At 39.5% G+C, this 25675-nt stretch overlaps 1 protein-coding gene across 1 annotated transcript; it reads left to right on the top strand.

Moving 5' to 3' along the window:
- Positions 1–8977: 8977 nt before the first annotated feature.
- On the top strand, positions 8978–19634 carry LOC116060420 (myosin heavy chain, fast skeletal muscle-like). The gene is made up of 39 exons (XM_031313971.1): positions 8978–9199; positions 9275–9418; positions 9516–9672; positions 9764–9791; positions 9880–9976; positions 10081–10173; positions 10263–10326; positions 10408–10506; positions 10595–10698; positions 10807–10945; positions 11058–11176; positions 11318–11467; positions 11568–11738; positions 11829–12129; positions 12257–12327; positions 12427–12514; positions 12593–12710; positions 12789–12912; positions 13859–13995; positions 14085–14340; positions 14425–14667; positions 14752–14928; positions 15012–15157; positions 15247–15337; positions 15438–15827; positions 15939–16065; positions 16156–16274; positions 16361–16557; positions 16834–17017; positions 17123–17288; positions 17408–17532; positions 17640–17948; positions 18042–18245; positions 18352–18477; positions 18562–18732; positions 18819–18923; positions 19020–19115; positions 19233–19364; positions 19574–19634. The coding sequence occupies exons 1-39, from the start codon at positions 8993–8995 to the stop codon at positions 19592–19594; spliced, it is 5796 nt and encodes a 1931-aa protein (XP_031169831.1). The 5' UTR covers positions 8978–8992; the 3' UTR covers positions 19595–19634.
- The last annotated feature ends 6041 nt before the right edge of the window (positions 19635–25675 follow it).

Genomic DNA, 25675 nt, shown 5'->3' with positions numbered 1-25675 from the left:
GGAAGCTTTGTTAGTTCTGTTGGAAATCTGTCAATACAACTACTGATAGAAATATCTACAACTCAGTGTGTATTCAAAAAGACACTGAAGGCCAGATTTACTAAGGTGCATAACATACGTTTTACACCTCTTCCTCCTCACACATACCTGCACAATCCTCTGGTCACACATACAGTATTTAACGAAAAACACAATGGACGTTTATACATGCACAGAAACGCATACAAATACTAAAATCAACTCTTAATCTCTGTGTTTTAAGACTAGTTCATATGATTGTCTGTACATGTTGTTACACCTTCCCATTGTACTAATAAAAGATTACTAAGAGAACTAAATTACACACAACTATACATGCTCACAGGAACATATTTTTAACCAGGGAGTGATGTCCATCATTAATGCATGTCAAGGGCGTAACTTTGGGTTCAACATTGGGGGGGTTGAGATCTCCACTTTTGAGCAAAATTGAAATTTTGAATGTCAAACACTTCATTTTCTGCTTTCTGGTGAATTTTTCTGCGACAATTTGTCATCGATTTATGGTGCAATACAAAAACCACTGAACTTAACGGTTAATGAGATCATATTAATGCAGCAACAATTGTAGGGAAACAATTCAGTTCACAATTCAACTTTTTTTTTATGTCACTTGATCTGAGTTTCTTAGTAGTTGAACTAGACTTTAACACTGTATGAACATTAACTGAAGGACACACACCGAGTTGAAAGCATTTCATTCATCAGTTTGATTAGTTTTGCACATTTTGGAGACACATCATGAAAAACTAAGGAGGAAGAAACTTAATTTAACATTTCATTAAGCCTTAAATGGATCATTTTATATTAAATGTCACTTGATCGATAGTAATCTATGGAAGTTTGTTTCTTAGTAAAACTTCAGCAGCTTTTGGAAAATAAGTTTTTCTACAGCGCCACCATCTGGCCAAGCTGAGTAACTTCTGTTATATGACTGCTGTTAAAACCATCTGATGTCAGACAGATATTTACCGGTTTATTTAGTCTCAGTTCTACATTTGCTGAATTGGTATAAATGTGTTTTATGAGCTGGTCCAACACTACTGAGTTGATGCACCTGATATCAGATACAAACACTGGTTTTCTGTCTTCATGCAGCTGCAGAACACACACCAGGAGGCCCAAAAGTCAGATCACATCATTGGAACAAAGTTAAAACTTCTCTCAGAGCTGCAAAGTTCTCATAGTCTCTGCTGTGATATTTCTAGTAGATGCAGCTGTAAGATGTCCAGCAGCAATGTTTCTATATTACCTTCTGTTTGTGGCGTTGCTTTGTTTGAACTTCCTTTAGTCTCATGTCTCCTCCAGCAGAACAAGTCAGATCCAGAACTGCTCCAGATGTGAGGAGACATTTGGCAGCTTCACTTCTTACGTTCTGAGTCCAAACTGTTTGAAGAAAGAAACATAACATCAGTTACCATTTCCACTGATCAATATATACTTATTTTAAGTACTATAAGTACATTTAGCTGATACATACTTACTTTAACTTAAGTAAGAATGCAGGACTTTGACTTGCAGTTGAGTGTTTTCACAGTGTGGTATTGGTGCTTTTTAAGGCCTGACACAACATGGACCAACCAGGACCAGGTCTGGTATATGTGCTGACAGAGTGATTGGGAAATGAGACCCAGGTGATCAGGATGAGGAGAGTCTGAGGACACCTGGTGGACAGGTGGACAATCTTCTTCTTCTTCTGCTAAACACTTCTGAAGCACTTTGTTCTTGAACATAAAAAGTAACTATTGTTTTCTATAATGTGAAATATATCTTAGTATTTATTATTTACTGTGACTGTATTGTGAGACTGTTTTCATATATATAACCTCTGAATGTTTAAATTATAAGTTGAACCACTCAGTGGATCAAGTCAAGTCAACTTTATTGTCAATTCTGCAAAATGTGCCAGACATTCAGAGCTATTAAAAATAGGCTTCTCTCCGACCCACGGTGCAATAAGGACACGTACAACAAGTATAATATAAAAGATAAGAAATATATACAAATAAAGATGTTTCTCCCATTCGTGGTTCCAATTCAACAAATCATCAGAAGTTCAATATGATCAGTTAGAGCTGCAACATTTTCAGATATCAGTCAGCAAAGAACATTTAAATTAATAACATTTAAACAACTTTATTTAGTCAGAAACATAATATACTAATCTTCCTGAAATTAATAAACATCTTATTGAAATGAAGTATTGAAATATAACGGACACATTTCAGTTTGTGACAAATTAATGAATCAGATCAAACATTTAAAACCTGTCAGATAAAATCAGAGCAGAAGATCTTTGTGATCATCAGTTCATTTAAATATCCTGATGGTCTCAATGATCACAGCTGGAACCTGGAGACAGACAGACAGACAGACAGACAGACAGACAGACAGACAGACAGCTGGAATCTACAGACAGACAGACAGACAGCTGGAACCTGCAGACAGACAGCTCTCCCAGAATGCATTGCCATTTACAGCATGATCCTGTAAGCACCTTTCTTTAATAAAATGATTAGATATTGAAAGGAAGAGGAAATATAATATAGCCATGTCTACAAGTTCCTTTCTTGACCTGATCAATGTTTTTTAGTACATTATCATTTTAACTCAATTCAAATAATAAATAACTAGTTAACACTACAATAGCTGCCTAGCCTCTGCAAAAATAGAAATAGATTTTTGCTTTGAATGCATATGAATCAGAATCAGAAAAGGGTTTTGTCGTTGCCATGGTGAAAGGTGCATACATAAACATCAAACATATTAAACATGAATACAAAACACAATAAATATATAAAAAACAAATACATACATACAAAGTAACTGTTGCATAAGAAAAAAGAATTTTAACCAAATACAAAAAAATCTTAAGTAACATTAAGATTGGGGGCAATTGTAACACTCTGACGTTTTGCATTCAATGTATTATAGTCTTGTCCTTGTTACTCTAAATGTATTAACTGTATCATTAATTAGAGCACATATATATGTTTCTTGTACCAAAAATAATGAGAACATTGTTTTCCTCCATAATTATTTTTGTATATCAGTTCTGTAATTAGACTTTTACATTTGATTTAATGTGTTTGAAACATCAACATTGCTATGGTTACCTTCTGTTATACTACCTGCCAATGAGAAACTAGTATTTTCTTTGTGTCAATGATATAAACAGTTTATTCTATCAGTTAATGATGTTAATGATTTAACTCTGATCCATCATCTGCTGATCTTATATTCGCCGAACGGACCGACAGCAGCCAGCAGAGCTGCTGTCAGTCCACAGTAGAGTCTGATCCTTCCCTGACTCTCTGTTTGTTGTGGACTTGTTGTGTTTGGTGGACTTGTTGTGTTTGGTGTCTCAGGTTCGGGCCGATCCCTCGCTTCTGTAAAGAGAACAAACACATGTGTTTAATTCATGTGAAGGAAAACATTTCACTAAAAGAGAAGAAGTGTAAGGATCGTGGATTTCCACAGAACTTCTCAGGTTCTTATTTATCTAAATCATTAGTATTACGCCCCTAAGGCCTGCTTGGTTCTTCAGCTTTTTATGTGGATCAGGTTTCAGGATGATCTGTCTTCAATGAATCAAATGTGTGTTAAACTGTTGTTGAATTGTCTCTTTACTGAGAGAACCGACCACATTATTATCTGTTAACTTCTTGTCTAATCCACCAACCCTCACACACTAAATCTGTACAACAGGATTCACATCATGACAACACCAACATCAACACATTCACACATTACCTTGTCTGTCTTCAGTTATTTAAGATCCAAACCAGGAGACCAGAGGACAGAGGTCCACCTTGTGTCTGTCTTCTCTGCAACAGACAGCCAGTATGGAGTTAATGAGCACATCCAAACACCAACCACACCATGCAGCAGCTGTGGGAGGGGATCAAAGCTGGAGCGTGTCGTGTTAGGCTGAGTTGGATGTCCCCGCCTCCCTGCCAATCCGTGGCCAGGAGTGAAGCAGTCCAAGAGGGCTCAGTCCCATGTTCTCAAATTCTCACAATGTCACAACAAATCTCTGAGTCATCAAAACTGAAGACAGCTACCGTTTCCAGCTTCTTTCTACCGACCTACTGTGGGGTTCCGTTTGTGCCAAAATGACTTGAGTTATGGCTGAAATTGTGCCGCTATTCAGTTGGACTTTATCCACCCATATTAATACATACTGCCCTTCTGTGAGCTGTCCCTTTTATAGTCTTTTTTTATGGACATGAATAGGTTAAACCATGAATGGTTAAAGTGTTTCCACATCAAGCTATCTCACTCTTGTACTGTAACTAGCCAGCAGACATTTCAACATTTTTCAGAAGCTTCAACAACTGCTGTGTGCTTCAAATGTCCCCCCCCCAACACCAGGCGTCTTCTGACCTCTCTCCCTTCTCAGGACTTTGACACCTAGCCTATCTAATTACATTGAGTTGGCGCAATGCAGCACACAAAATGTTAGGAGAGGTATTAAAAGAACCCTTAAAACCAAAAAAACAAAACTGATTGATTCATGGGCTTGCTCTCAACGCTGGCCGAGCGTTGTACAAGATGAGCAGACATCTCTTTTGTCTTTTGCCCCCTTAGAGGGAAACAACTAGGAGCCACCACATCTTTTAATTAATTAGCTAATTTTGTCAGTTAAAGGTCCAATATGTAATACTGACAGCTAGTGTTTGAAATAGTTACTGCAGTACAAATTCAAAACACTGGAGAGAGTCGTCTCCCCCGCCCCCTCCTCCCCAGACTTGAAGTTCATGTTGGTTGCCAGGCTGAGACCGCAGCATTCAACAATGTTAGACAGCGGAGTAGCTAACGTTAGATGCTGGCTATATTGACATTCATAAAAGCCCGGTTCACGCGGAGCTCTGTACCCAACTGACAGGCACACTTTTTCGGCTTAGAATTACAGTAGGAACCGTTAAAAACCCGACAACCTCGCCGTCCTCTCCACACGCGAGACAGGCCCACTTCCTCGGCTTAGAATTACGATAGGAACCACTAAAAATACCACTACCTTGCCGTCCTATTCCACCCGACTAAACACACTTTATTGGCTTAGAATTACGGCAACAATCGCTAAACACACTGCAAACTCACGGTCCTCTCCTCCCGATTCACAGCCTCCCTCTCTTGGCTTAAAATAATTTACCATTGTACATGTTGTAAACAGCCATGGATTGCTTGCCTGGACCTTCGGTAACATTAGCAGTTAGCAGGGTTAGCATGGCGGCGTTAGCCAGGACCAGTCGGGAACCAACTCGGGTATTCTAGCTATATAATTCAATGTGAGTACACTAATGTTTAAGTTACATAAAATGCCCGTCCCTTGTAGCTGTGATAAATTACCCTGAAGATAATGCTTACCTGTTCAGGAGTAAATTAGCCAACTCGGCGTCCTTTTGGGCTCTAAGCTGTCTCCATCTTTCAAATACATCTCCAATATTTACCCGGGGGTTGTTACGTCTCTGGTCACGCAACTGTTAGAAACATGCAAAAAAAATTTTATGTCATGTAGAATCTATCTCCGTTGATCCTGTTCGTTTGTGTGCTGCTTTCATGGCTGTATTAACGTTACAACTGTAGCGCGCTGGGTTTACGTTTTTACAGGTATATCTGGCAACCCGGCCTGGCTGTCAAACTGGGCAGTTGATACCAACACACAGGCCAAAACACAAATTCTGTCACGGAACGGGAATTTCAAAAGGAGAAAATACTGGCATTAGCAAATGATGTCAGAAAAGACAGTATTTCAACTTAGCATCTTTCCTTAATATTTGATGACATATTGGGGTCATTTCTGGATTTATTACAGTAAATATATTACATATTGGACCTTTAAGACTGGGTTATTAAAAGGTCACATGTTTGAATGCAGTAATTATTTCCATAATCATCATGTTTGGTGAGCATAAATTATAACAAAAACAAAATAGTAACTTTGATAATTTTTTTTCTTTCAAAGTAGCCTAAATAGCATGGCTCTGACATCTGACCAAGTGAGGTGAACTCTGGAAGGGGGAGTGCTTTGCTGTGAGACATCGATCAGCTGTGTGCTCACTGCAACCACCTTGGAGGGCAAACAGTCATCTGAACATCAAATAATCTTAAACATTTGATGAAAAACAGGACTAAGAAGCATTGTAGGAGTCCATACCTGAAATATTTTAATCATTGTTTCAAACTGTGTGTGTGTGTGTGTGTGTGTGTGAGATTTTATTACACAAAACATTTAGTGAACATCCTATTCAATGAAATCTTAGAAGAGATTCATGATGTATTTTCACTGTACAGTACCTTACACTTGATGTGACCTAACTATTTCACTACTTTGTTTCTCTCTCGTCAAACATGCAGTACAGTAGCTTGTGTAAATTGTACATTTGCGTGAAAATTACATTTTGAAAATTCTTTTTGGGCACTTTGATCATTACCAGAACAGACAAAAAAAGACAATTTGTGACATCCAGGGCAAATCTCAAAGCATGGCAAGATTTTCTGGTAACACTGACAGTACAGTATGTACAGTATGTTTCCTAATGTTTAAAGCCATATTCCGTTTTGGTCAAAGCATTCTTTTGCTTAATAATATACAGTCAACCAATCCAGGGCAGGCTTTTCACCCTCCCACTTTGATGACATTCCAACTTTTCTCATCTTCACACAGCAACTTTTGAAACCACTCAAATTACAAGATGGATCTTGACAAGAGGGGCCCCTAAAAAATGTGGCTCACAGAAGATAGCATATGCTCTACATCGCAGCCCAAGTTAACTAACAACTGGCTCACTCTGACTGCTTAATCCTAATCATTCTATAATGTAGACTGAATCTCCTTTAAAAAGACATATCACAGCCTAAATGAATTGAAATTACATTTCAGGAGACATTGACATTTCTGTAAAATCATGTTAAGTTAGTTTAGGAAAGGCAATAATAAATGTGCAATTGTAAAAATATAATTACATTTAATAAAAATGTTGCTTTCTTAGTAATTAGAAATAATACATAGCAAGTCATATCTGGGTACGTTTACATATGCACACTAAAGATTGCCATAATAATCCCCATAATAATCCAATTCACATGACCAAAACGAGGCAAGTGTAAAAAGTCATTTTTTTGCTCTTTTGTCTTTTCATTTTTTAGTAAAGGTTGCCAAAAGCTTGGAAAACTAAGCCCAACATCACATCATGTCAGAACAAGTACCAAAACCACTGTTGCTCTAATCTATATGAAAACTAATCTCATCTTGTCATCTCTACTCACCTCAGCACAAGCATGTTTATTAGGAGTCAAGAAATTACCAAACAAGCGCAAGCACGAAATAATTTAACACCATGTCAACGTTCATCTACCTTTGATGCATTTGCTGTCTGTCAGATAACAAACTTTAAATTCCTCATATGAATTTAAAATCTCACAACATAGTCTCAAGTTAAAGAATGTCAATCAAATCAATTATCAATCATCAAATATCTTAAAGGTAATCTTCATTTTAAGATGTGTTAACACTACCATTTCTTATTATAATCTTTAATTCAAAAAATGAAATATTCATATGTGAATGGTTTAAAAGAACTCAAAAGCTGCTTACTTAGGGTATGGATTCTCCCAAATATAGAACCAGCAAAAAATGTGGCAAGTCTCAACTGTCACCTTTACCATAATTGGCATGTAAGTCTGTTTTAACGTCTGCTTTGTAAGCACACCAGAGTGAATATAAGGGGTCCATGTGGGTGCCTTTGACAGTGTGGTGGAAGGCGATTGAAGTTCCAGCTTGTGGTGAGGTGGTCTACTACTATGCATTGTACCATTTAAATGTATTCCTCATTTTGGAAATTATATGACATTATATTTAGTCAGAATCTGAATCAGCTTTATAGGCTAGGTTTGAGTAAACAAACAAGGAATTTGACACTGGTTAATCATTGCTCTTAAAGTACATCACTCACTTATGTAAAGAATAAAAATAGAAAGGACAGTAAGAAATATAAAAAAATGTAAGTATGCAGTATAACAATACAATAGAATTTACAAATTTACAGAAAATATACAACAACAATTGAAGAGAGGGAAAGAATAGTGCAATATCAGTATAGTCGAGATTTAAGATTTAAATATAAATATAGTGCAAGGCAGTTCAGTGCAAGAATGAATGTATGTATTCAGTGCACTCTGTGCATCTTTGATACAAGATGAATTTTATATATTTTTTTACGTATCTCTACAATGTAATATATGTCAACAAAATTTTCAATTAATTTGAGTTTGGTTGTTTCCTGCACTGACTAACCCATGATGTTTTCAATAGGATTGTGGAGTGCAACATTTCTTTCACAAGGGGAAAGGATAAGGTATGTACAACTTTTATTTTGAGTATTTGTGTGTTTAATCCGTGACCTTAGGTGTTTTGCATCCAATTAGGACAAAACTCAAAATGACAACTAGGATTAATTGTAACAACAATCAGCCAAGTAAAGTCAAGTCCAGGAGGGGGAGAGGGGGAGAGAAACTGAGCATGAATCTCTCCCTGGACGGAGAGGCATGCAACAGATGTTGTGTAAATTATAGAGCAACGTAATGAAATTACAGCATAGACAATCAGTCTGACGGTCTGAAAGGCTTTAACTAAGCTAAAGGTCTCTTGTAATAATGTAAAAGATATTTTGGTATTGATATATTGTTGATGTTTAGTACAACACAAGACATTTAGGAACTGTTCTATGATATGAACAGAAACCATCATTCTAAGATTGCTATTGTTTGATTTACTGACTTGTGATGATGCCCAGAACTCAATTTGATAGGTATATGTTAATTATTTCATTGGACTCTATAATTCTGGGCTTTTCCAGTCATGGCTAGAAGATATATATATATATATATATATATATATATATATAGATTACTCTTATTTGTATTTATTTCACAGAAGTAAACCGCCACCATGAGTACGGACGCGGAGATGGCCATTTATGGCAAAGCTGCTGTTTACCTTCGTAAGCCAGAAAAGGAGAGAATTGAGGCTCAAACTGCACCATTTGATGCCAAGAGTGCCTGCTACGTGGCTGATGTCAAGGAGCTGTACTTGAAGGCAAAAATCCTCAAGAAAGATGGTGGCAAAGTCACCGTCGAAGTCCTGGACACTAAGGAGGTTAGTATCATGAAGTCAGAGTCAACTGGGAATTCAATATGATTAGTTCTCATTGTGTCTAATGTCCTGTTGCAGGAGAGGACAGTGAAAGAAGATGAAGTCTTCCCAATGAACCCTCCCAAGTATGACAAGATTGAGGACATGGCCATGATGACCCATCTCAATGAAGCCTCTGTGCTGTATAACCTCAAAGAGCGTTTTGCAGCATGGATGATCTACGTAAGACAATCTGCCTAATGAGAAAAAAAAACATTGTGAATTGCTAAACTTGTATGAAACATGGAGTTAACTGTTAAATCTCTATGATCACTTTCAGACCTACTCTGGGTTGTTCTGTGCCACCGTGAACCCCTACAAGTGGCTCCCAGTGTACGATGCTGAATGTGTAAGTGCCTATAGAGGCAAGAAGCGTATGGAGGCTCCACCCCACATCTTCTCTGTCTCTGACAACGCTTTTCAGTTCATGCTTACTGGTAAGTCATTACCCAAACAAAGTAGAATTTATCAGTATAAAGGGGTTTATGTTGCAGTAAAACAGTAAATGATCTTGTTTTTTATTTACAGATAGGGAGAACCAGTCTGTCTTGATCACGTAAGTTTGTTACATTTACATTTGTTGACTTTGTTTAACATAGTCAGATATCTTGATCAAATTCTTAAAAGTCTATGTCTATACCTAGTGGAGAATCTGGTGCTGGAAAGACTGTGAACACCAAGCGTGTCATCCAGTACTTTGCAACAATCTCAGTTGGTGGACCGAAGAGGGACGAATCAAAGGTATGTTACTGTATGATTACAACTCAGGGTTCTTCCTCTATAGAATATTTGTCAAAGGGGGAAAATAGTCATTTTCTGACTGTAATTCTAAACCTGGATTATAGGGGTCACTGGAGGATCAGATTATTGCTGCCAATCCCCTGCTGGAGGCGTATGGTAACGCCAAAACTATTAGGAATGACAACTCTTCTCGTTTTGTAAGTATGGAACAATTTCTACACATGAAAGAGGTCTTGTTACAGATTGCCAATGTGGAGGGACATTAAGAATCCTTTGTTCCAAACAGGGTAAATTTATCAGAATCCATTTCGGCACAACTGGCAAACTGGCTAGTGCTGATATTGAGACATGTAAGTAATAATACTCATAGTACATACAAACGACTGGAATTGAGAATTGGACAGACTGTAATTTATGAACAATATTTGTAGATCTGCTGGAGAAGTCAAGAGTGACATACCAGCTTTCTGATGAAAGAGGCTACCACATCTTCTTCCAGATGATGACCGGCCACATCCCTGAGATTCTTGGTAAGAAGATTGAGAGGATGCACATTGTTTAACCTGTTTTCATATGAAACCAATGTTCTGACGCGTTCACCCTTTTTTTGATCTCCAGATCAGGCACTCATCACAACCAACCCCTACGACTTCCCCATGTGTAGCATGGGTCAGATTGCTGTGGCCAGCATTGATGACAAAGTTGAGCTGGAAGCAACTGATGTGAGTGATTTTTACTTTCAAATATTTAAATATATCCACATCAAAACTGCTCTTTTAAGTGCATTTTTCTAAAGTGATTATGTTTGTGTGGACCTCTTTTGAACTCAGAATGCCATTGATATCCTGGGCTTCACTGGTGAAGAGAAGGTGAGCATCTACAGGATGACTGGTGCTATCCTCCACCATGGTAACATGAAGTTCAAGCAGAAGCAGCGTGAGGAGCAGGCTGAGCCTGATGGCACAGAGGGTGAGTATTTAATGCCAGCTCAGAGTGAATAGCTTGGGAAAAACAGTAATACAGTTCTTAATCACACTGGTTTCTGTTCATATCATGATGGAAATCTTTGAACTATTTTCAGAGGCTGACAAGGTTGCTTACTTGCTGGGTCTGAACTCTGCTGACATGCTCAAGGCTCTGTGCTATCCCAGAGTGAAGGTCGGAAATGAGTTTGTCACCAAGGGACAGACTGTACCTCAGGTAATTGAGATAAACTGGTATCACTTCTGTTTATCTTTTGTGTCATTTATTTCATTAGACAAATTTAAAATACCAGTATTCCATTTTTACAAGATGGTTGATGGTTGATTTTAAACAACTCACATCCTTGTTTTTATTCAGGTGATGAACGCAGTGCCTGCCCTGGCCAAGGCTATCTATGAGAGGATGTTCTTGTGGATGGTCATCCGTATCAACCAGAGTTTGGACACTAAACAAGCTAGACAGTTCTACATTGGTGTCCTGGATATCGCTGGCTTTGAAATCTTTGACGTAAGCGTCATTTCAAACAATTCAGAGGCTGATACTTTTCATGACAGAATCATTCTTATTGCCCTGCGAGAGATTATACTAATTATTTGTTCCATCACAGTTCAACACCTTGGAACAGTTGTGCATCAACTTCACCAATGAGAAACTGCAACAGTTCTTCAACCACACTATGTTTGTCCTGGAGCAAGAGGAGTACAAGAAGGAGGGTATTATCTGGGATTTCATTGACTTTGGCATGGACTTGGCTGCTTGCATTGAGCTCATTGAAAAGGTAATCACTTCATTTGGTAATTATATATAATTGTTCTTAATTTGACTTAATGCATCACTTAATGACATACTTCTTCACACTTTTTCCAAGCCCATGGGAATCTTCTCCATCCTCGAAGAGGAGTGCATGTTCCCCAAGGCCACAGACACATCCTTCAAGAACAAGCTGTATGACCAGCATCTTGGCAAAAACAAAGCATTTGAGAAGCCTAAGCCTGCCAAAGGCAAGATTGAGGCCCACTTCTCCCTGGTGCACTACGCCGGTACCGTGGACTACAATATCGCTGGCTGGCTGGACAAGAACAAGGATCCACTGAATGAGTCGGTCATTCAGCTGTACCAGAAATCCCCAGTGAAACTGCTGGCTGTTCTGTTTCCTCCCGTCGTTGAGGGTATGATAGTAACTACAGTAGACTAAAACACATTTTAAGGTTATACTGTATATTTTGTAACTAAATGTGCTCATGTAAATGATATGTCACATTCTAACATAACATGTCTATATATAAACATTTACAGAAACTGGTGGTGCAAAGAAGGGTGGCAAGAAGAAGGGTGGTTCTATGCAGACTGTGTCTTCACAGTTTAGGGTAAGGTTTAACATTGCAAACTTATCTCAAATACAGTATCTCAATGTATGCTCAAACTCAGTTATGTGCATGATATAACTCACCATTCTGGATCTACAGGAGAACTTGGGCAAGCTGATGACTAACTTGAGGAGCACCCATCCTCACTTTGTGCGCTGCCTGATTCCCAATGAGTCAAAGACTCCAGGTACATAGAAAACTTCATCTAGTTTTTAGAGCCTAACTATTTACTCAAGGAAGTAATTAAGAAATGTATTTTTTGCAGGTCTGATGGAGAACTTCCTGGTCATCCACCAGCTCAGGTGTAACGGTGTGCTGGAGGGTATCAGAATCTGCAGAAAAGGTTTCCCCAGCAGAATTCTCTATGCTGACTTCAAGCAGAGGTATCAATGGATATTTAAAGAATTTTGATAGATTATTAAAATAAAATGCTCACACTGACCATTAACTCTCATAAAAAGGTACAAGGTGCTGAATGCCAGTGTCATCCCCGAGGGCCAGTTCATTGACAACAAGAAGGCTTCAGAGAAGCTGCTTGGGTCAATTGATGTTAATCATGATGAGTACAAATTCGGACACACCAAGGTAAGCCCCTTGATTGCATTAATATAATTTAGTGGTACTTTCCAATGATGGTCAGTGCATTTTGTCTGTTAAATAAAAAGAGTATCTTAAAAAAGTCTTACACAATTTTATTTTTTGTAATGGGAAATTAGGCCACTGAACGAGTAAAGCAGGGATCTTCAACAGGGGGTCCAGGACCCCTAGGGGATACTCAGAGTCAATACAGGGGGTCTGCCAAATTATAGTAAATTTTTGAAAGTTTTCAAAAATTAAAAAGTCCTATTATTAGCAAACATAAATCCCCACTGTTGATAGGCTTATTGGCGTATTGGTAAGGTAGTCACTAAGATAGCCATCAACAGATAGTTAATTCATGAATTAATCCACTGTGCCACATATATGTTTTAACATAAAAAAACAATTATTAGGCTATTTAATAGCTTAATATTCTATGCAAAAAGGTATGCATAAAGGCTTTAGGCCACCCTACATGTTATTGTAGGCCCAGTTTAATATGCAATGTCATTTTATACAATATATGTAGTAGGGGGTCCCTGCTCCGTCTCTCTCTCTCAGTTAAGGAGTCTTTGGCTAAAAAACATTGAAGACCCCTGGAGTAAAGGATAGAAATAGAGAAATTGTGCCACCATGTGGCCATTGATAAGGCAGGTTACATTTTCACTTGTGCACCAAGTGAGTGTAAAAAACTAGTAAAAGTGCCGATACAGGATTGAAGTTTCCTAGAAAAAAGCACAGCTGCCATCAGCCATTTTCAATAATTGTTTCACTGTCTACGATGTTTTGCTACATATCCTGATCCTGATGAAGATAAAAGAAAGTTTTCTTAATAATATAAGACATTCATATAATTGTGTGGGGTACGTGCTCTCTGAGTCATTTCTGGTTTAATGTTTAGAATAGTGTATAGTGCAGACATGAAGTCAATTTCTCTTTTCTCTTTGATCAGGTGTTCTTCAAGGCCGGTCTGCTGGGTGTCCTAGAGGAGATGAGAGATGAAAAACTGGCATCTCTGGTCACCATGACTCAGGCTTTGTGCCGTGCTTACCTCATGAGAAAAGAGTTTGTGAAGATGACAGCGATGAGGCATGTTGAAAACAACAATTTTGAGTGCACAGCCATGGAATGAATAATGCGGAATAACTTTGTCCCTAACAGCAACTTCTTTTCAACAGGGATGCTGTATATACCATCCAGTACAATGTCCGCTCATTCATGAATGTCAAACACTGGCCATGGATGAAGGTGTACTACAAGATCAAGCCTCTGCTGAAGAGTGCTGAAACTGAGAAGGAGCTGGCAGCTATGAAGGAGAACTATGAAAAGATGACCACTGACTTGGCTGCTGCCCTGGCCAAGAAGAAGGAACTGGAGCAGAAGATGGTGTCCCTTCTGCAGGAGAAGAATGATCTGCAGCTGCAAGTAGCATCTGTAAGTACACACAAATGGACAGTTCTGCTTTTTCATGTTTTTTAATGTTAAAGTGCTAACGTCTATTTTCGGAAAATTATCTAGGAATCAGAGAATCTGAATGATGCTGAAGAGAGATGTGAGGGACTTATCAAGAGTAAGATTCAGCTCGAGGCCAAACTCAAAGAGACAACCGAGAGACTGGAGGATGAAGAGGAAATCAATGCTGAGCTCACTGCCAAGAAGAGAAAGCTGGAGGATGAATGCTCTGAGCTCAAGAAGGATATTGATGACCTGGAGCTTACCTTGGCCAAAGTGGAAAAAGAGAAACATGCCACAGAGAACAAGGTTGGTAAATAATAATCTGTCCAACAGATCAAGTAAGATTATAATGATGACAGTTTAAAGACAAGATTTTTCTTGCACACTTAGGTTAAGAACCTGACTGAGGAGATGGCCTCTCAAGATGAGAGCATTGCTAAGCTGACCAAGGAAAAGAAAGCCCTTCAGGAGGCTCATCAGCAGACTCTTGATGACCTGCAGGCAGAGGAAGACAAAGTCAACACTCTGACCAAGGCCAAGACCAAGCTTGAGCAGCAAGTGGATGATGTAAGTTTACAAAGTCTCTTGGATTGGCAAAGCAAGAGTATTCTTCTTAAATGTGATGGTTAAAAACTCATCTTATTTCTTAGCTTGAGGGTTCTCTGGAGCAAGAGAAGAAGCTCCGTATGGACCTTGAGAGAGCCAAGAGAAAGCTCGAGGGTGATCTGAAACTGGCCCAGGAATCCATAATGGATCTTGAGAATGACAAGCAGCAGTCTGATGAGAAGATCAAAAAGTAACGTCATTTTTGAATTTGTACAACCCTTCTTTTAAAAATTGTGGTCAACTGCATGAAGTCTATGTACTTTATCTATAATTCCACAGGAAGGACTTTGAAATCAGTCAGCTCCTTAGCAAGATTGAAGATGAGCAGTCACTGGGTGCTCAGCATCAGAAGAAGATCAAGGAGCTCCAGGTGACATATCACATTACACGAAACATTTCTGCATCGTGTTCCCAACTTTGTGTATTAAAAGTGAAAGTTTACTGAAAGACATCACATCTATATTCAACAGGCTCGTATTGAGGAACTGGAGGAGGAGATTGAGGCTGAGCGTGCTGCTCGTGCCAAGGTTGAGAAGCAGAGAGCTGACCTCTCCAGGGAACTTGAGGAGATCAGTGAGAGGCTGGAGGAGGCCGGCGGTGCCACTGCTGCTCAGATTGAGATGAACAAGAAGCGTGAAGCCGAGTTCCAGAAGCTCCGTCGTGATCTTGAGGAGTCCACTCTGCAGCATGAAGCCACCGCTGCTGCTCTTCGCAAGAAGCAGGCCGACAGCGTTGCTGAGCTGGGAGAGCAGATCGACAACCTCCAGCGTGTAAAGCAGAAGCTTGAGAAGGAAAAGAGTGAATACAAGATGGAGATTGATGACCTCTCCAGCAACATGGAGGCTGTTGCTAAAGCAAAGGTACACAATGCGTTACATGCTATTTTATTAACTAAATCAGCATAGTAAATAATGTAATTAATATTATAAATAAAATCTGATCACTGATCTCATCTCTTATTTACTCATCAGGGAAATCTTGAAAAGTTGTGCCGTACTCTAGAGGACCAACTCAGCGAACTGAAGACCAAGAATGATGAAAATGTCCGTCAAGTCAATGACTCAAATGCACAGAAAGCACGTCTCCTGACAGAAAATGGTATCTAAAACTTTTAAACTGAATGATCTGCTGTGTATATTATTAAGAAACATGACAAAAACTAACGTATCGTGACATCTTTCACACAAGGTGAGTTCAGCCGTCAAATTGAAGAGAAAGAAGCTCTTGTCTCCCAGCTGACCAGAGGCAAACAGGCATTCACACAGCAGATTGAGGAGCTGAAGAGACAGATTGAAGAGGAGGTTAAGGTAAGAAACCGTTAAGTGAGTGTGTCTTGGTATTATTAGTTTGGGATTAAGGAATTTTGTAAATTCAATCATATTTCTTACACCAGGCCAAGAATGCTCTTGCCCATGGACTGCAATCAGCCCGCCATGACTGTGATCTGCTGAGGGAGCAGTTTGAGGAGGAGCAGGAGGCCAAGGCTGAGCTGCAGCGTGGAATGTCCAAGGCCAACAGTGAGGTGGCTCAGTGGAGAACTAAGTATGAAACTGATGCTATCCAGCGCACTGAGGAGCTTGAGGAGTCCAAGTGAGTAACATTCAAACAATTCAATGGCCAGTTCAGAAGTGTAGCATTTTAGCATAACTCAAATACAGTACTTACATTTAAACAAATGTTCGAAACAACAATTTTCAATTGTTTGTATTTAGTATCTTATTACGAAAATAACATTTTAGATTAAAGCAGTGCTTTGTTATATTCATCTAGGTTCTGAGACTATGTAATAATTTGTATTTCATTCATGAAAAAATATCTGGAAAAAAGTAGTTTCAGTGGAAAACAAATCTCGTCCTTTTCAAACAGGAAAAAGCTGGCTCAGCGTCTTCAGGAGGCTGAGGAGCAGATTGAGGCAGTGAACTCCAAGTGTGCTTCTCTTGAGAAAACCAAACAGAGGCTCCAGAGTGAGGTGGAGGACCTCATGATTGATGTGGAGAGGGCCAATGGGCTGGCTGCCAACCTGGACAAGAAGCAGAGGAACTTTGACAAGGTAGCATTGTTTACTTTGTGTGGCCAAGCCATACAAACAATTAAATATATATTTATTTTTCCCCATATTGCTACATAACCAACTGAATTTTATTATGTTATTCAGGTGTTGGCAGAATGGAAACAGAAGTTCGAGGAGGGTCAGGCTGAGCTCGAGGGATCACAGAAGGAGGCTCGTTCTCTCAGCACTGAGCTGTTCAAGATGAAGAACTCTTATGAGGAATCTCTGGATCAGCTGGAGACCATGAAGCGGGAAAACAAGAACCTGCAACGTCAGTTCTACTTTATGTAACAGCTACATTGTATTCATCACTTGTATTTCTTACATTGTATTCAATTGTGTTAGAATAAAGTGTTTTTAACAATATAAAACCCATGTATCTCTCTACAGAGGAGATCTCAGATCTGACTGAACAGATTGGTGAGACTGGCAAGAGCATCCATGAGCTGGAGAAGTCCAAGAAGCAGGTGGAGACCGAGAAGGCTGAGATCCAGACGGCTCTTGAAGAGGCTGAGGTACTTTTTTCTCGGGGAAATCTTCTGAAAAAAAATCTTAATCATAGACAAATATACAAAAAAGGTTTTAAGGCAAAGATTAATATTTAATTCTTTGATATCATTAGGGAACTCTGGAACACGAAGAGTCTAAGATCCTGCGTGTCCAGCTGGAGCTCAACCAGATTAAGGGTGAGGTGGACAGGAAGCTGGCAGAGAAAGATGAGGAGATGGAGCAGATCAAGAGGAACAGCCAGAGGGTGATTGACTCCATGCAGAGCACTCTGGATTCTGAGGTCAGGAGCAGAAACGATGCCCTGAGAATCAAGAAGAAGATGGAGGGAGACCTGAATGAGATGGAGATTCAGCTGAGCCACGCCAATCGCCAGGCTGCTGAGTCCCAGAAGCAGCTGAGGAATGTGCAGGCGCAGCTGAAGGTATTGTTAGACAAAGAGTTGTTGCATGGACTATGGTCAGTGCAGGTACATTTTGGCATTCATGTGAATATTTTCCTGATGTTATATCACTAGGATGCACAACTGCACCTTGATGATGCTGTCAGAGCACAGGAAGACTTCAAGGAACAAGCTGCTATGGTGGATCGCAGGAACGGTCTGATGGTAGCTGAAATCGAGGAACTTAGAGCTGCTCTGGAACAGACAGAGAGAGGTCGCAAAGTTGCTGAGCAGGAGCTGGTGGATGCCAGTGAGCGTGTTGGACTTCTGCACTCTCAGGTGAACAAGCCCAATCATTTCTTCAATAATTAAAAAATCTAATGACAATTAAATAACGTGAAAATCAGGCATGTAATGACTAAAGTGCCTTTTTTTTGCCTTTTAGAACACAAGCCTTCTGAACTCCAAGAAGAAGCTTGAGTCTGACCTGGTCCAGGTCCAGAGTGAAGTGGATGACACTGTTCAGGAAGCAAGAAATGCAGAGGACAAGGCCAAGAAGGCCATCACTGATGTAGGATTACATTTCATTTGTTCTTCCTTTCACTCCAATATGTCCAAGATATTTCTCATTAACATTTTGTGCTTTCTCTTCTAGGCTGCTATGATGGCTGAGGAGCTGAAGAAGGAGCAGGATACCAGCGCTCACCTGGAGAGGATGAAGAAGAACCTGGAGGTCGCTGTTAAGGACCTGCAGCACCGCCTGGATGAGGCTGAGAACCTGGCCATGAAGGGTGGCAAGAAGCAGCTCCAGAAACTCGAGTCCAGGGTATGAAAGTCACGTTAAGAATTTGCACAACTGAAGCAAGACTTTTGGAAAAGAAAGACGGATACTTATTGTCTTCTTTTTTGAAGGTGCGTGAACTGGAGGCAGAGGTTGAGGCTGAGCAGAGACGCGGAGCAGATGCCATTAAGGGTGTCCGCAAATATGAGAGGAGGGTGAAGGAGCTCACCTATCAGGTACAGTCACTTTGATAGCTACCATGTACAGTACAACAATGATCTAATATATTTACCATTAAAAATACACATGCACATTTGTATTGCCTATTACAGACTGAGGAGGACAAGAAAAACGTTGGCAGGCTGCAGGATCTGGTTGACAAATTGCAGCTGAAGGTCAAGGCCTACAAGAGGCAGGCTGAGGAGGCGGTAAGGACAAAATATAAATTTTCAACACTGAAAGTTTGACAATATATCATAGTTATTTTAATGTACGGTAGTACTATGGATCTTTTTGAACATTTTTTTCTATGTCTTGTATTTCAGGAGGAGCAGGCCAACACTCATCTGTCCAAGTGCAGGAAGGTTCAGAATGAGCTGGAGGAGGCTGAGGAGCGCGCTGACATCGCAGAGTCCCAGGTCAACAAGCTGAGGGCAAAGAGCCGTGACTCTGGCAAGGTAAATACATACCTCAGTTTAGTGAAAAATAACCAACAAAGCAATTATTCATTGATGTATATCTGTCAATATGTTAGAGCAGATTCTTTACAGTATTATATTCACCTTATAAAGCATTAGGTTTAAATACTATGAAATGAACAGATCAAAATTATTGTCCCCTATCGCTAATTCAAACTCACACAAACCATTTCTGTGTTTTTTTACAGGGAAAAGAAGCAGCAGAGTAAAGCACACGAGAGTTTGGCTGTGTTGAATCATATAATATGAGTTAATTCATGCTGAAACAATAAAGATTAAACTGTTGCTATTAAATTCTGTCTATAATACTTTCATCTCTTTGCTTCTCTCAAAGGTAGTTTTTTGGGAAATGAAAAATGCTAAAAACCTTAACATTTGAGGTGAAGGAGAACAAAGGAGGAAAAAAAGCAAATGTGTTTTTCTAATCTGGAAAACAGGCACAAAAAAGAATAATTAAAGCTGCAAGCAGTGATGGACGGGCCCTCGCACCTCTGCGCACATCGAGGTTACTGGCGGACACCGCTCGTTGCGACGGTGCATTTGCGCGGCACTCAGACACTGCAAATCGTCACCAATGAAAAGGGAACTCCCTGCTGAGTTCAACGATACCTCACACAAGACTCTATGTCATACAGTTCATTAGCTGTGAAAAGGGGCGTGGCTAAGCTATAGGGGGCAGGTCAAACCATCACCAATTAAAAAGGAACTCTCTTCTGAGTTCAATGATACCTTACACAAGACTCTACCTTAGATGGGTCAGCATTTATGAAAGGGGGCGTGGCTTGAACATAGGAGGCGGGCCAAACCATCACCAATGAAGAAGGAAGTCTCTGCTGAGTTCAATGATACCTCACACAAGGGTCTACCTAAAATGGTTCAAATGTTATGAAAGGGGGCATGGCTTAAGCATAGGGGGCGGGCCAAACCATCACCAATGAAGAAGGAACTCTCTGCTGAGTTCAATGACACCTCACACAAGACTCTACCTTAAACGGTTCAAATGTTATGAAAGGAGGCGTGGCCTGACTACGTGGGCGTGGTTAAAGTATAGGGGGCGGCTCAGTATCACATTTCGACCACACATTATAAGTTTCATGTAAATCGGATGATGTTTGTCATATAAGGCGCATTTCTTTTTGCCAGCGGGGGGCGCTATTACCAAAAGTAAATATTGGCCTGTAGATGTTCTCAGATCTGGACCCTTGTCAATTCTGATAAATTTCTGGCAGATATGACAACGTACACTCATGTTACAACAATTTTTTTGTTCATCACAAAACACTCAAAATGGCCACCACGCCACACCCACACCGTTTGACGAAAAGTTTTTCTTTTAATAACTTTTCATCTTTAAGGTGTTGAGATGGTACAGAACAAATTTGAAGTCCGCCGGATGAAATCTCTAGAGGGAGTTCGTTAAAGTATAGCACCTTGACTTTTAGGCCTACTTCCTGTTGCCACTAGGGGGCGCTATGACTTTAAGTAAATATCGGCCTTTATTTGTCCTCAGGGTTGGACTCTTATGAATTGTGAAAAGTTTCGAGCCAACTGGACAATGTACACTTGAGTTACACCCACTTCCTGTTTTGATGGAGAAACTCACAAAATGGCTGCCCCGCCACGGCCACGCCCTATGACGAAAAGTTTTTCTTTTAACAACTTTTCATCTTTAACGTCTTAAGATGGCACAGACCAAATTGGAAGTTGATTGGATGAAATCTCTAGGAGGAGTTTGTTAAAGTATGACATGTGGAAATGGCCAAAATCGCACTAATTTCGAACTTTGAAATCAAAATGGCGGACTTCCTGTTGGGTTTAGGGTATGGCTCCAATGACGTTTTTTGTACATCCTGACATGTTACATATGTGTACCAACTTTCGTGAGTCTACATTAAACGCACTGCAGGGGTTACATTTGTAGGGGGCGCTAGCGAGCCATTTTTGTGCGCCTATTCCCGAAACCCTTAAAATACGTAAATTTTCAACAGACTTGATGCGACTGCCAATTTTGGTGAGTTTTTGAATATATTAAGCCCCACAAAAAGGCAATTCATTTGCCTTCTTGCAGTCGGGGGTACTGGCAGACGCAACATCACATGTAGACCAGACATTCTAACTCTGTAAATCGGAATAAGTTTTGCCAAGATACAACCGTTCATGTTTTAACAGCCACCTACAGGAAGTGGTTCCTCCATAACTTGCGCATTGTTTTAGCTATCAAAATTCTTTTGATAACTTTTAGTCACGTGGGTCCACTGAGTCTATATCCAAATTTTGGTGCAGATTGGACTCACGGCCCAGGAGGAGTTAGACAAAGTATGTTTCCCATATATCGCGATGTGGCTAATTAATAAAAAAATTCTAACAGCGCCATCTAATGGCCAATTCACTCTAAATTTGGCATGGATGCTCGAGCCCCTATGCGGAACAACTGTGTCATGTTTGGTGTCAATCGGAATAAATCTTGGTAAGATACGCAACTTCCTGTTTCGACAGCCCCCTATAGGAAGTTGGTCCTCTGTAACTTGCGCATTGTGTTAGCTATCAAAATTCTTTTGATAAGTTTTTGTCATGAGGGTCCACCGAGTCTACGTGTACATTTTTGTGCAGATGGGACTCACGCTCTAGGAGGAGTTAAAAAAAAGTAGGTTTCGCTCAAAGCGAATTTGCTAATTAATTAAAAAAATGAAAACAGCGCCATCTAATGGCCGATTGATGCCATATTTGGCACACAGCCTCACTGGCACATAAGGAACAACTGTCTTAAGTTTTGCATCCATCGGAATAGCCGTGTGCAAGGTACAACCGTTCCTGTTTCGACACCCACCTACAGGAAGTTGGTCCTCTGTAACTTGCGCATTGTTATAGCTATTAAAATTCTTTTGATAACTTTTTGTCATGAGTGTCCTCCGAGTCTATATGCCAATTTTCGTGCCGATCGGACTCACGCCCCAGGAGAAGTTAGACAGAGTAGGTTTCCCATATATCAATATTTTGCTGATTAATTTAAAAAAATTATAACAGCGCCATCTAATGGCCGATTGACGCCATGTTTGGCACCGATGCTAAACCGGCCATGACAAACAACCTTGTCAAGGTTCGGGGCAATCGGAATAATTGTTGCCAAGATAACGCAACTTCCTGTTTAGACAGGAAGTTGCTGTAACTTGCGCATTTTTTCAACTATCAAAATTCTCTGGATAACTTTTCGTCATGAGGGTCAACAGATACTACCTGCAAAGATTCAAGAAGATTGAAATCACGGCCAAGGACGAGTTCGAAAGAATGTAAAACACATGAAAAATGCATAATTAAAAATGGCCACCTTCTGGTTGGGCGGAGCTAATGAAGGTAAATGCGAAATATGTCCACAATGATTAGAGCAATATGGGTATTAAATCTGGTGAAGATCAGAGCAACTATGTCCAAGTTAAGGCCTTCCAGGCATTAGGGGGCACTATGGAGCCCACTTAAAGGTTTGGGCCAAATCTCTGTACAGTCTCACAAAGCTCCCAGGTGTTTATGTGGGTGCCAATTTTTGTGAGTTTTCGTATATACTGAGGCCGTAAAAAATGTGCCCAAGAGCTAAAACCAATTAGGGTCCCATAGGCCACGCCCACTTTGACCAATCAGTACCCCACTCCAGAGATGGCCTCATGAGTGGCCCTAGATGGTACCCATCAAATTTTGTAAAAATCGGATGAGCCGTTCATGAGCTATAAACTTTATGTAATTGTAGCGCCCCCTAGTGGCCAATTTTCGTAAAATGTGTGGGGCATCTCCAGAGGGTCATGGCAAACAAGAATCTTAAGTATTGCGTTGATATCAATTATTTTGGTCGAGATATGGCAAAGTTGGTGTTTACATACTTAGCTACACAAATTAGTTTGTGCGTAATATGTGCAATTTTTATCCTATAAAAATTCTTTGGATGAGTTTTTGTCAGGTCCGTCTGGTGATGCTACCTGCCAAGTTTCGTGCAGATCGGTCACACGGTCTAGGAGGAGTTCGGCAAAGTAGGTTTTCGATAAACTGTGATTTTTCACGCATAAAAGTCTAGGCGGAAATGGGCATGGCCTACATCAGGAGATTCAGCTGGATCCAGGGAACGCGAAAATATATGGTTTTTGAATGTGAGATGTACGGTTTGGGAGTTATAGGGCCATTTTCTGCAATAGCGCCACCTAGTGGTGGATATGTGTAATTTTTTTGGAATCTTTGCAATTTTCACCAGTTGTGACATGTGTGCAAATCTTTGTGAGTTTTCGTGCAGAATTGGTAAAAATAATCTGAGCAAAAACAATAGGTTCCTTTGCACTTTCGTGCTCGGGCCCTAATAATATAAACTGGTCCATTTATTAACTGTATATAATATTTATAGTTTGACTTAAGATGGAAAATAAGCAGCTTGCTTTTTTATTTGATCCCATTTGAAGATAAAGCCCTGTTTTGACTTTCGCTATCTGTTCTAGTGTACATCTGTATATAAAAAGACCTGACAATCACTCTGGAAGTAAAAGGTTTTTATTCTTGTGTTTTAAACTTGTTGTTGGGTGATTGATTACATTAATGACAGATTATGCCTTTAAGAAAAGAATTTTTGTATTACAGACCAGTTTTATTCTACAGATATATGATCTGTCGTGGGTTCTCATTTTTAATTGTCCTTTATAGTGTTTTTATAGTGAATGTTGTAGTAAAACTCTGGCTTTCGGTTGTCACCCTACCACTCAACAAATATGCAATAATGCAATGGCAGTCAAACAAGTACTTGGGTATGTGTTTTCATTTATATCTACCATTCAATATTCCAATCGCTGCTGTCAGTCCCATAGAAGAACCTGACAGCGTGGAGTGTTTTGGAACTATACAGGCTTACGTGAACCACGTGACCACCCCGCTAGCCAGATCAACGAGTGTCTCAACTCTTCTCTCTCTATGGCTCTGGCTAAGGCCATATGGTCAAATCTTTTTCTTTTATTAAGAATATAATAACAATGACTTATAACAAAACTTATTTTGTTAATTGCAGTTATACGACGAAAAGAAGCACTCGTTTTAATGCCGTCTCACCTGAAAATGATTGTTTACCTTACTACGTTAGCAAAGATGCGTCGTTTGTGATTTAAAAACATTTCGCTATAGAGTAACTGATCCCAGAAGTTCGAATCTGTGAATATCTTTCTAACTTTGCTCACATCTATAAAACCGAGGGCACAGATTATTAATCTGTGCGAACAGTTTATAAAACCGAGGGAACGGATTTTTGTTCTGTGCGCACGGTTTAGTTTCTTTTTCAGCTGACCCCAGGGGGGGGCTCCGTACCCAGTGCCGCTGCTAGCCATTTTCAATGCAGCATCACAATGTAACAACAGTAAGTAAGAACAGTAAAACGAAAAAGGAAAATCAACTTTGTAAACACAGTACACAGAACAGCCAAAACATGAATACACACGTACAAAGTATTGGGATGTGTAAAATCTTCGTACAAATTAAATAATCATCCATAAATACAAACTTAAAAGCAGAAGTATACAAGTAAGAAATCTTCAATAAAGCAAATATTTAGAAGCAGAAAAGTCACAAAATTTTACTTTACTTTGTAAACACACAACAAAAATCTTTACAGCTTTGCTGACTTTGAAAACATATTATGTAGAATAGCCAACACACACTACACATTGGAAAATGCGAACTGAGTCTACAGACCTGCTGGCCGGTTGGGGTTGATGTGTGCCTGAACTGCTTGTAGATGGTTGCTCATCGTCTGTATTTTCCTCTTGGCCACGTGCTCCTCATTGTACGTATCGCAGCATTGACCCTGCATTAATTTAGAAATACAAAGAAAAAGGATCAGTATAGAAAGAGACAAAATATTCAAACAAAGAATCTTATACTGAAAAGAATTATAAACATTTAAAACTGAAAGCACGCAGCCAAGGAGCTCTCCCCCTTTATTACTTATTTATCAACTATTTGATAAATCTAATCTAATATAAAAGCATAATAGAATGAGTTGCAATATTGAACAAAATTCAACAATAATGTTTGCTTTATATCATTCATAATGACATTTTATATTTATATCTTAACTACAGGAATAAAAGCAAAATGATACACCTTACACACAACTACATTTCTGAATCTTAAACATTATCTTACCATTTAATTGAATACAACTTAAATATGGTTATGAGAGCATTTTGTCTAGATAATGTTTAACAGTAAAATCACACCTAAGTTATAACATATATGAGTTTGCTAACATTAGCAATAACGTTAGCTAGTTC

Source organism: Sander lucioperca, chromosome 17 (assembly GCF_008315115.2).
Source record: "Sander lucioperca isolate FBNREF2018 chromosome 17, SLUC_FBN_1.2, whole genome shotgun sequence".
Taxonomy (NCBI): domain Eukaryota; kingdom Metazoa; phylum Chordata; class Actinopteri; order Perciformes; family Percidae; genus Sander; species Sander lucioperca.
This window is presented reverse-complemented; position numbering and strand designations above follow the sequence as displayed.

Bases quoted from the DNA above. Each gene is read 5' to 3' on its own strand.
- LOC116060420 (XM_031313971.1), top strand. From the start codon at position 8,993: ATGAGTACGGACGCGGAGATGGCCATTTATGGCAAAGCTGCTGTTTAC. The intron at 16,066-16,155 runs GTATCTAAAACT...CTTTCACACAAG, and splicing joins ACGTCTCCTGACAGAAAATG to GTGAGTTCAGCCGTCAAATT. The intron at 17,533-17,639 runs GTACTTTTTTCT...TGATATCATTAG, and splicing joins CGGCTCTTGAAGAGGCTGAG to GGAACTCTGGAACACGAAGA.